At 68.3% G+C, this 11,072-nt stretch overlaps 1 protein-coding gene across 2 annotated transcripts; it reads right to left on the bottom strand.

Moving 5' to 3' along the window:
• Window positions 1-24: 24 nt before the first annotated feature.
• ENG (endoglin) lies at window positions 25-10,703 on the bottom strand. Of its 2 annotated transcripts, none has more exons than XM_068657123.1 (15): window positions 10,543-10,703; window positions 6,606-6,763; window positions 4,439-4,573; window positions 3,738-3,900; window positions 3,384-3,540; window positions 3,116-3,248; window positions 2,799-2,973; window positions 2,573-2,715; window positions 2,301-2,438; window positions 2,128-2,172; window positions 1,940-2,050; window positions 1,611-1,856; window positions 1,344-1,407; window positions 1,152-1,253; window positions 25-667 (listed from the first exon to the last, which is right to left on the bottom strand). In XM_068657123.1, the coding sequence occupies exons 1-15, from the start codon at window positions 10,604-10,606 to the stop codon at window positions 549-551; spliced, it is 1,953 nt and encodes a 650-aa protein (XP_068513224.1). In that variant the 5' UTR covers window positions 10,607-10,703; the 3' UTR covers window positions 25-548. The 2 variants fall into 2 exon arrangements, with proteins under 2 accessions (XP_068513224.1, XP_068513223.1); XM_068657122.1 differs by having other exon boundaries at window positions 25-647.
• Window positions 10,704-11,072: the final 369 nt, after the last annotated feature.

Raw genomic sequence — 11,072 nt, 5'->3', positions numbered from 1 at the left:
GGGGGTGTTTTTGGGGGGGTGGGGGGGCCGGGCTGCTCTCTGCGCATCGGTCACACTGTGCTGCCCGGCCCCGCAGCCCCCCCACCCCAATAAACCTCTCGCTGCTCCCAGCCCCGCTGCCTTTATGGGATGGGGACACAGAGTGGGGGGGTGCTGGGGGGGGGGGCAGTGACCCCATCGGGGCTGTGCTGGGCCCCCCCCATTGCTCAGGGAGCATTTGGGGGGGGTACATGGGGGCCATGCTGTCCCCACGCAGGATGGAGAGCACCGGGGCGCACCCCGGGGGCACCCACCCTTTGCCCCCAGCACCCCCCATCTGCTGGGGACCCCCGGGGGGGGTCACAGGGGGCCCCCACCTCCCTCCACGGGCTGCCGGGGGGGGGCCAAAGCATTCACTGAATGAGTAAGGGCGGCCCCGGGGACAGCGAGGGGCCGCGGCCCCCTCCGGGCTCAGCCTCAAATTATTTTTGGGGGGCTGGTGGGGGGGCAGAAAAAGGGTTTTTAAGGGGGCTGAGGTGGAGGCAGCGGCGAGGGGGGGTCCGGGGGGGTCAGGCCATGCTGCTGGTGGAGCAGGGGGTGCTCTGTGTGCTGCCGATGCTGTGGTTGGTGCTGCTGCTCTCCGAGGCCGGCGCCGTGGTGGAGACCGGCTGCAGTTTGGAGATGGGCCCTGCATTACCACCGGGGGGGTGTGGGGTTTGGGGTGGGGGGGGGGGAAATTGGAAAGGGGTAGGATAGGAAAGGGGAGGGGGGGGGGGGGAAGAAAAACATGAAGGGACAAAAAAACAAACCTCGGCGCCAGCAGGGCCGGCCGGGGATGGCTCATCCTGGACCTGACCTTTCCAGCCCGATAAGAGCCTCCAGGCCCTGGCGCAGGGCTCGCGCCCCCTCCCCGGCCCCCCCCAGCCCCCCCCCGGCCCCGATAAGGTGTGGGATGGGGATGGGCTTCACCGGGACCCCAGGGACCACGGCCTCGCCGGGCAGGCTCCTTCTCACACAGCCCCGGCCAGAAGGGATGCGCTGCTGAGAGCAGCAGGACCCCCCCGGGGACGTGCGGGAGGATTGGGACGGGGGAATAGGGTGGGATTCCCAGCCATGGGACGTGTGTAGGGCCCCCCCTCGCCACCCCCACACGCACACACAGAGGTACTCACGGGTGTGCGAGTAGATGTACCAGAGCCCGGCGGTGAGGAGCGCCCCGATGAGGAAGGCTCCGAAGGTGATGCCCAGCACGGCGCCCAGCCCCAGCCCTCGGTCTGCAGGGGGGGGACACACACACACGGGGCCGTCAGCACGGTGACACCGTCCCAAAACCTCCCTACGGCTCCTCCCAGCCCCAAACTCACTGTTGGGTGGCCTCCAGACGTCCTTCACGGTCACCTCCAAAACCTTCTCGAAGATGGTGTTGTTCTGCGCACGGGGAGGGTTGGGGTGAGCTCGGGGACAGCCCTGCCCCACCGCCACCGCCCCGGTGCCACCATCCCACGGGGACGGGGCTGGGGACCCCCATACCCAGGGGCTCTGGGGCCCCGGGGCGCTGTCCCCAGCTTGGCGCTGGAGACGGGTGGTTGGGGACACCCGCGGGGACCCGGGGACGGGGGTGTCACACCGACCTGCAGCCCGGCCTTGCACTTGAGGGCGGCGGAGAAGGGGACGTGGCCGCCCTCGGGGACGGCGTAGGTGAAGCGGAATCGCCAAATCTTCCTGGCCCTGCTGCCGGGGGGCTCCTCCAGCACGGCCACGCTGGAGCTCTGCGCCTTGTTGGCCTGCACCAGCAGCAGCGGCTCCCTCCCCGCTGCCACCAGCCAGCACTCCTTCAGCTGCAGGTCGGCCGGGTAGTCGTCCCAGCGCATGGAGGCCTGCGGGGACGGGGACACGGGGTCACCGTGAGGGATGTCACCCTCCCTGGCACGCTCCCCGTGGTGCCCGGGCGCTGCAGTACCTGCACGAAAGCCTCCTTGTTGACCTCCAGCTCCGTCTGCGGCACCTCGAAGGCGGCGGTGGGGAAGAGGCGCAGGAAGAGCTCCCGTGGGATCTGGCACTGGAAGGCCACCTAGGGACAGGGACAGGGACAGCGTGAGCCACCCCACGGCACCCCGTGACCCCCATGGCACCGGTACCGGCACTTACCCGCGCGCTCCTGAGCACCGAGCCCTTGGACAGGCTGAGGATGAGCTGCGAGGAGGGGAGGAAGGCTCCGTCAGCCTTGAGCTGTGGCCGTGAGCATCCCGCCGACGGGGTCCCTTATCCCTGGTGGGATGGGGACACCTCCTGCCCCCCCCGCCCCCCCCGTATCCCCTCACCTCGTTCTTGGCGTTGCCCTGGCTCTCCAGCGAGGTGCCGCAGTGGCTGAGGGGGGTGCGCAGCATGAAGTGCGTGGCGTTCTTCTCCGCCTGGCAGCTGATGTCCCGCAGGGTGATGTTCACCACGTCCTTGATGGGCTAAGAGAAAAGCCACCAGCCGTGCCCACAGCTCCCTCCGGGGTGCCCGGCCAGCCCCCCCTCCCCTGCATCCCCCCGGCACCCGGAGCAGGATGAGACCCCCCCCCGCCCCAGCACGCTGGCGGTGCCCTCACCTCCAGGTGGGACCTGGTGATGATGATCTCCATGGTGTCATCCGTGCACTTCCAGGGCCGGAGCATGAGGAGCAGGTCGTTGGGCAGCGTGTCCAAGGTGGGGGCCGGCGACGTGAGCATTGGGGGCGGCTTCCTCGGCACCTCTGCGGGGAGAGGACACGGGGAGCTGAGCGGGGACACCCCCAACCCAAAAACCCTGAGCCCAGGAGGGGCGCCGGGGACCCACCGCGCTCCTGGATCTCCAGGGTGATGCGGGGGCTGGCGGGGATGATGGAGTAGGAGGCGATGACGCTGCAGTTCTTCTCAAAGGCTTTGGCAACCAGGCCCTGCTCCGTGTCGGGCAGCGTCTCTCCGGATATGAGCTGCCATGGCATGGACGTGATCCTGTAGGGGCTGGAGACCTGTGGGGGTGGCACGGGGGGGGCTTAGCGGGGCCGGGGGCATCCAGATGTGAGCAGCCACCGCGGTCGGGGCCGCACCGAGGTGGGGACAGGCTCTGGGGGATCACGGCACGGTGAGGGGGCCGCCGCGTCCCCGCCGTACCAGGAAGCTGACGTGGCAGCCGGTGGGCGAGAGGATCCAGGTGAGGTTGGTGTGGCTCTGCAGGATGAGGATGTGGTTGCCCGTTGCCGGCTCGGAACAGCTCATGGACAGGTTCACCTCCGTGAGGGGCGAGCTGCAAGAGCACGAGACCCCCTCCAGCCTCAGCCCCTCACTCCGCCGGGTCCGGGGTCTCCAAGAGACCCCGACCCCTTCCCCAGGTTCCCCAAGCTGTGCCCCCCTCCCGGGGGGGGGGGAACACGCACGGTACCTGTGCTCGGGCTGCAGCTGGATGATGTGGGCAGTCCTGGAGCTGTGGGCGCTGCCGCTGGTGCAGCTCCTCATCCCTTGGGAGAACACCTCGGCGTCGAGGTGTGGCGCGGCGTTGAAGTGCTCCTGGGGGACGCAGTCCGGGGGGCTGCGGGCATCTGGGGGGGGCACAGGCAGAGCTGGGGTCACCGAAACCAAACTGTGCTTGGTGGGCACAGAGAGGGTGCCCAGGGGAACCACCACCCCGTGGACCCGGCGTGTGCTGGGAGCAGGGAGAGCCCTGCAGCCTCTTCCTCCCCACCCTGGTGCCACCCGCTGTGTCCCCCCTCCCCGCCACCCCCTGTCCCCCACGCACCTTCGCCCAGGCGGAGGTGGATGGCGCGTGGGTCCCACAGCTCGCTGTAGGACGTGATGCCCCCGTAGGTGCCCCGTGCCCAGTCCAGCAGCTGCCCCTTGCTGGCGGCCGCCGGCAGCTCCCTCTGCTGCACCTCGGGGCTGCCCTGGATCACGAAGGCGTCCTGAGGGCGAGAGGCAACGTGAGCCGGGGCAGGACGCATGGATCCCTCCCCAGCTCCGTCTGCAGCCAGGAAAATACCCTCCCAGCACGGAGGGCGCTGCTTTGAAGGCAGCTTGGTGGGCATCTCCAGGGGCCTGACCCCATCACGGCTCCGTGGAGGACCTGGGGGAGCGGCGCGGCCGGCCGGCGGCACGCGGGGAGCTCGGCCCGCTTTATTATTAGCCGCAAAACAAAGCCGGAGGTTTATTTTCCTAACAAAGCTCCCGGCCCTGGCTCAGCTCGCTGGAGCCAAACCCCATCGCTGACCTTCCTCCCGGCAGCCGGAGGAAACGGCAGCTTTTTCAAGCCCCGTGCGTCATTCGCCGCCCAGCCTGCCCCGCGCTCAGATCCGCCGCCGGGGGCCGGGCGCATCGGCCCTGGGGAGAGGGAGAGGGCACCGGCGTCCCCCGTGGGCACCCCAAGCACCCCGGGGATGTCCCCAGCCCCGCTGTGCCCCCCCCCCAGGAGTGCTCCCAGGGCTCTGTCCCCGCAGCACTCACGGTGAGGACGATGAGCTCCGGGCACGGGGAGGTGATGGAGGCTGAGCACTGGGAGCACTGCAGGACCAGCACCGCCGACCGGGTGCAGCCGCTGGCTGGAGCCGTGACCAACACATTGAGCGTGGTGGATGGGCCCTGGGGGAGCAAGGAGAGGGTCAGCACCGCGGCACGGCTGGGACAGAGCCCCCCCTGTGTCCCCAGTGATGGGGCAGCAGGGAGGGACATCAGGCTGGCCATGCTTGGGCTGTGGGGTTGGAGTTATGGCCTTGGGGCAGGTGAGGGATGCAGGGATGCCACCTGGATGCTCACGCACACCACAGAGGGACAAAACCCTCCGGCTGTCCCCAGATGAGGGCTCAGGGTGTCCCTGCACTAGGGACAGAGCACCCCATGATGGGGCCAGGGCGCCCACCGTGGGTGTCAGAGCACTGGGGACTGGGGCATCCCACACTGGGAACTGGAAATCCCCAAAGAGCAGCCAGGACATCCCCACACCGGGACTGGCCCATCCCCAACCCCACACACCGACGCATCCCCACCCCGCGTACCAGGACACCCCCCCCATGGCTCTCCCGGCCCCATCCTGACACCGCGGAGCCGCTCCAGTCCCGGTGCAGCCGCAGGGCTCGGCTCAGCCGGAAAACCGCGTCAGGAAGCCGGGGAGCCAGGCGCTAAGTTTGGAAACCACCGCCCGGCTCAGCGCTCCCGGCACAACAGCGGGCACGGCGAGCCGCCCGGGGCTGCGTGGGCACCGAGGCACGGCACAACCAGCGGTGCCAGCCTCATGCCCGGCACCACGGGGCCGAGGGCACCGCCTGGCCCGGCCGTGGCCCCGTGGGCGAGCTCGGCCGCGTGGGTGGCCGGGGACCCCGGGTGGCCCCGTGGCGGCGGGAGGAGCCGGCGCTGGTTTTCCTGCCGCGTGTTTTGCGGCGCTCCATTGTTTGGTGCCCGCCGAGCGCAGGGAGGCTCGGTTTGCGTCTCGCCTCGCTGCAGCCTTTTTTTAGGTTTTTCTTCTCGGTGTTTTTTTTTTTTTTTTTTTTTTTCTTCTTAGGGATCTGCTTATAGAAAGCGGCTTCCAGTAATTCTTCTGCGAGCGGAGCCGGGTCCCTGCCCCGCTCCCCCCCGCGCGCCCAGGGCTCGGTGCCGGCGAGCCGAGTGCCGCAGCCGTGACATCAGCGCGTGTCCCCTGCCGCCTCCGGTGACAAAGCCGGGGCACCCCCGGCCCTGACGCTCAGCCACAGGCGCCTGCCTGCGTCAGGGCCAGGTTTCCCGTCAGGGCGTGTGGGGTGAGGCCGTGCCGGGGGACGCGGGTGTGGGGCACTGCAGAAGCTGCCCCCAAAGCGGCTCCCCCTGCGCCGCCCCTGCTCAGCGCCCCAAAAAGCAGAACTGGGAGAGCTGGGAGGTGGCGGGGGGAACGTGGTGCTGGGCAGCTGGGGCTGGGCTAAAATGTGGTGCTGTGCTTGCTGGGACCCTGAGAGCTCAAGGGAAGCTCAGCATGGGCCCTACAGAGGGGTTTGCCCCCCCAGCTGCCTCCTCCTGCCCTGCCCGTGCTCTCAGGACCGCACCAGGTGGGGACACAGCCCCAGCTCGCTGCCCCGCTGTGCCCAGCGCCACCCCAAAGCCACCCGGAGCGCCCAGCTCGGTTATCGCCCCGAGGCAGCAGTGAAACTCTGGTGGCTGCGTTTCCGCTGCCAGTGATGTGAGCGCCTCGAGCCTCCCTGCATCCCTCCTGCCCTCCTCGGCACCGTCCCCGTGGGTGCTGGGCTCTGCCCCGCTGCTGCTCCCCGCAGAGCCACCTCCCCGCGGGACGTGCGGGTTGTGGGGACAGTCCCTGCGGTGCCAGAGAAGTGTCAGAATGGTGGCCTTTAAAAGGCTTTAAACTTCCCCTCTGGGGACACGGAGAAACTGCAGCTTCAGCTCAGAGGGGAAGCGCAGCCGTGCGGGGAAGTTGCACTGTGGAAAAGGTTAATCTGGTTCCTCTCCCCGCTCCTGATTTACAGGAAATGTTTTCGACAGCCCCGCGCTGAGCGCAGCGTGCCGGGGGCGAGGGGGCTGCATGTACCCAGGGGGGGCTGGAAAAGCACCAGGGAGGGGGCAGGACATGGAAAACCCCAACCTGAGCACCCCGATGTGCCCGGGGCCGATGTGTGGGGTGCTGCTGGCTCACCTTGGACCACTGGATGCTGAGGACGTGGACTTCATTGGCGCTGTGCAGGGAGCTGCTGCTGACGCAGCCCCACGGCACCGTGCTCGTGCTGTAGGACAGGGTGACCGGGTGCTCCGCCGCCACCGGCCGCAGGTCGCAGCCCTCGGCGGGGACGAGGTCTGGGTGGAAAACAAGAGAAATCAGTCACTGGCACGCAGACTGGGGACAGGGGACAGGCGGGAGGGGACCCGCACAGCGACGCCGGCCCCAGCCCTGGCTCTGTTCAGGGCCTGCCCGGCGCAGCGATCCCCTAATGGCCCTCGGATCCGGTCTGGAAAAACCCGCTGTCCCCGTGCGGCACCGCCGCGTGCCAGAGCTCCCGCGTGGCTTCCCCTAAAAGCGGCCCCCCCGCATCCCTCCCCCCGGTGCTGACGGAAATTGGGAAGCCCAGGTGTGGAAATGGCACCGAGGTGCGAGGCGGGCGGGCGGCGGTGACACCGAGAGCCCCACATGGGGCTGGTGAGCGAGCGGGGCCCCGCAGCTGCCAAGGGAAATCCTGACGGCAAAAAAAAGGTGTTTGAAGCCCCGAGCCTGCCTCGCCTGGAGGTTGCTGTGGCCATTTCCCCTGTCCTGGGCAGCGCTGCCACAGCCCAGCTGTCCCCAAGTCGTCCCCTGCACCCATGGGTGGCATGGCCGGGGGGGTCCCTGCCCTGCGGGGTGCTTTGCGCCGGGGCATCCCCGTGGGGCTGGGGGTTCCGTGCTTGCTTTGGATGTGGCCACCGAGCGCTGTCCCCTCCCTGGGGGCTCTCTGGCAGCTCCAACCACCATGCTGGGAGGTGACCGGGCCCTGTGCCAGCACCGGGGCACCCAACCTCCCCATGGGGACAGGCTGTGGGCACCAAGGCTGTGCCGGGCGGCAGCCTGGCAAGGGCCCCCCCGAGCCGTCCCTGGGCTGCGTCGGGGTGGCGAGGCCGCGGCGGCGGGGTCACGGCGCAGGCCCCGCGGTGACGCTGCCACGGGCCCACCTATTGTCCGGCGCTTCCTCCCCCCGGCGCGGCGGCCGCAGCATCGGGAGGAAGATAAACAGCCGCTTATCTGGGCGCCGCAGCCCGCGGCCCTCTTTCCTCCGCTCCTGCCCCGGCGGCACCGGGCACGGCCCCCGGCCCCCGGCATCGCGGGGCAGGGGACGGGCAGATTGTCACCTCTCCGGTGACATCCCGCGGGGTGGCATCCCATAGGGTGTGGGGATGTGGCTGGCTTCTCCCCAGCGTGGGGCAGGGATGCTGCGGAGGGGACGAGGGGCAGCGGTGCCACCCGGGCACCGTCCCCATCCCCGTCCCCGTCCCCGGGGGAAGGCAGCAGCGGCCTCCAGCATGATGTCAGCATCAGATAACGGCGCTCAGCTGGGCCCAGCCTGCACCCGCGGGGTCAATCAGATAAGGGCGCATTTATTTTTGTACTCCAGGAAATACAAAAAAAAAAAAAAAAAATTTAAAAGAAAGAAAGAAAGAAAATCCACTTTATGTTTTTCCAGCCTCCCACCCGCCCTCGGCCTCGCCGCGGCGCAGACGGAGCGGGGAGCGGGGACGGAGCTGCCGCGTCTCCCCGGCGCGTGGATGTCTGGGGGGGGGGGGAAATTCCTGTTTTGTTGCGAGCGGATCAAAGGCCCCGGGTGCAGAACAAAGCCCAGGGGGTGCCGGGGGTGCCGGGGGGGGGCACGGGGCCAGGGCAGGCGCCGGGACTGGCTCCAGCGGGGCAGGATCTCCCGGGCAGCACTGCTCTGATGTCCCCCCTGCGCCACTTTGGCACTTGTGCAATGAGCTGGCCGGGCTCAGCAGGGATGGAGCTGGCACCACAGGGCTGGGGGCTGTCACCCCCGGGCCACTGTTGTGCCTCGTGGAGGTGGCAGCGGGGTTTGGGATGGGGTAGATGTGCCCACACCACCCAGCACCGGGTTTTCTGGGTGCAGCACTGGGGGAGACGCTGTCCCACGTCAGCCTGTCCCATGCCAACCTGTCCCATATCAGCCTGTCCCCAAGTGGATGAAGGTGACAAGCCCTGCGTCCCCTCTATATGACCTTTCTGCCCCCAGGAGGGGCGCAGCCTCACCTGGGCTGGGAAGGGAAGAGCCAGCACCGCGCTCCCCCCGGGGCAGCAGCACCGGTCCCTGCTGGCGCTGCCATACGGGGGCTCAAAGCCCCCCAGCCCTGGAAGCCCCCCGGTGTCTGCACAGCCCCACGGTGCTGTGCCTGCCAGGGACACCCCAGCCCCAAGGGTCTGCACCAGACAGGGCAGGGACCGTATGGCACAGCTACACGGGATGGGGATGGCACAGCTACACGTGTTTGGGACGGTGTGGCACGGCCATACAGGACATGGGCTATATGGATAGCCCCACACTCAGAGTAGTCCCTCTCAGGGACCTCAGGGGCACTGTCACATGTAGCAGGGGCTGTATGGCTCAGATTTATAGGACAGGGACAGCATTGCGCAGTTCCTTAGGACGGGCACCACAGGGCAGGGAACATGCAGCGGGTAGGAGAGGGGCAGCACCACAGAGCTGTGTGGGACGGGACAGCATAACAGCTGTATGGGATGGGGGCCATACAGCGCGGCTAAAAGGCACAGGGACACACGGCTCAGTAGGATGGGGGACTGTATGGCACAGCTGTGTAGCACAGCCACGTTGAGGGGCTGTATGGCACAGCCACGTGGGACGGGGAGCGTATGGCACAAGGACGGAGGACACAGCCTGTATGGCACGGCTGCGTACAAGAGACTGCACTGTAGGACGGGGGATATAAGGCACAGATATGCAGGACAGGAATTATATGGCACACAGACAGGGCCTGTACAGCACAGCTTCACAGGATGCAGACCATATGGCACAGCTGTAGGATGGGGGCTGTACCACATGGCTACATAGGACACAGACCTTATCACACATCTATTTAGGATGGCGACCGTACCCCACAGCTAAACAGGACAAAGACCTTATTGCACATCTCTTTAGGATAGCGCCCATACACACAGCTCCACGGGACACAGACCTTGTTGCACATCTATTTGGGATGGTGACCGTATGGCACAGCCACACGAGCAGGCTGTATGGCACAGCTGCAGGGGGCACAGCCCTACAGCACAGCTACCTCGGATGGAGCCCATATGACAGCCACAGGACAGGGACCATATGGCACAGCTACGTCGGATGGGGACCGTACAGCACAGCCCCCGGGGCACGGCCCCAGCCCCTGGGGACAGGCCCTGTAGGGGGTGACAGCACCGGGGGTGACAGTGGGGACCCCCAGCAGTCCCCATGGGACCGACCCGTGTGGGACATGCTGAACCCACTGCCCCTGTGTTGTCGCTGCCCTCATGTTTCCCTGTCCCTGAGCACCCCGTCCCCATGTCCCCAGCTCCCTGCCCCACGCCTGCGCCCCCCAAAATCCTCCCCACGAAGCCGCTGCGCCTGCGGTCACGGGACGAGCGCTGCGGGGCCAACAGCTAAAGCAGCAAAAAAGTCCCTGGCCCTATTGCCACAGACACTGGGGGGGGCTTTGGGTTTTTTTCCTCATTCCCCAGCCCCCCCGGGTCGGTGCCCCCGTTGAGGGGGTCCCGCTGCCTGCCCCTTCCTGGGGAAAGGGCACTTGGACACCCCTGGGACCCTGGTGACGCAGCCTGGATTTGGGGCCGGCGGAGGGGGGGAGACAATATCCGAGCCGGGACCCAGCTGTATCGGCCCCCGCACCCCCAGCCCACCCCAGCAGCTCACCCCTCGCCCCCCACCCCCGTTCCCCTCCTCTCCCCCCGTTCCCCTCCGAGTTACCGGCGGCTCCTCCGCGCTCCCCCCCTGCGCGTTTCCCGTGCGCCAAGCCCGGTGCCGCCGTCGGGGAGCCCCGAGCCCGAAGCCCCCAACCCTCGGTGGTCCCCGGTGCCCCCCGACGGGCTCCCCACTCACCGGGCCGGGCGAGCAGCGGCAGCAGCAGCAGCAGCAGCAGCGAGGGGGGGCTCCGCAGGCACATCCCGGCCGCCGCCGCTGCCCGAAGCCGAGAGCGCAGTGAGCGGGCGCGGCGGCGGCAGGAAACCGACTCCCTTCGGGAGGAGGAGGAGGAGGAGAAGGAGGAGGAGGAGGAGGAGGAGGAGGGTCGGCGCCCGGAGGAAATGCCGCTCCGCAGCCCTGGAGCCGTGCCGGCCGGAGAGGGGGGAGTTTGGGTTTGGGGGGGGTCCGGGCTCGCCGTGCCTCAGTTTCCCCGCAGGGTGCGCGCACCGCCGCGGGGCGCCCTGGAGGCAGCCCGGGTGCTGGAGGGGGGGTAGGAGGGGGAGAAAGTGGGGTCCCCCCCACCCTGGGGTGGCAGCGGGGAGAAGGAGGGGGTGGCTGCAGTGCCTGCACTGAGGGTGGGCAGGGTGCCAAGGGTGCCAAGGCAGGGGTCGGGGTGCCAAGGCACGGTGCGCCCCCCTCCCTAAATATCCCCCCCACAAGTTTAGGGG

The sequence above is a fragment of the Anas acuta genome, chromosome 20, assembly GCF_963932015.1.
Source record: "Anas acuta chromosome 20, bAnaAcu1.1, whole genome shotgun sequence".
In the NCBI taxonomy this organism is placed as follows: Eukaryota; Metazoa; Chordata; class Aves; order Anseriformes; family Anatidae; genus Anas; species Anas acuta.
The sequence above is the reverse complement of the archived record's forward strand: the minus strand, read 5'-3'. Positions and strand labels throughout refer to the sequence as shown.

Excerpts from the sequence above, each read along its gene's own strand:
- ENG (XM_068657122.1), bottom strand. The coding sequence starts at position 10,606 with ATGTGCCTGCGGAGCCCCCCCTCGCTGCTGCTGCTGCTGCTGCTGCCG. Across the intron at positions 6,764-10,542 it reads GCCGCTGCTCGCCCGGCCCG|ACCTCGTCCCCGCCGAGGGC; the intron begins GTGAGTGGGGAG and ends TTTTCCACCCAG. Across the intron at positions 2,716-2,798 it reads CCTGGAGATCCAGGAGCGCG|AGGTGCCGAGGAAGCCGCCC; the intron begins GTGGGTCCCCGG and ends CTCTCCCCGCAG.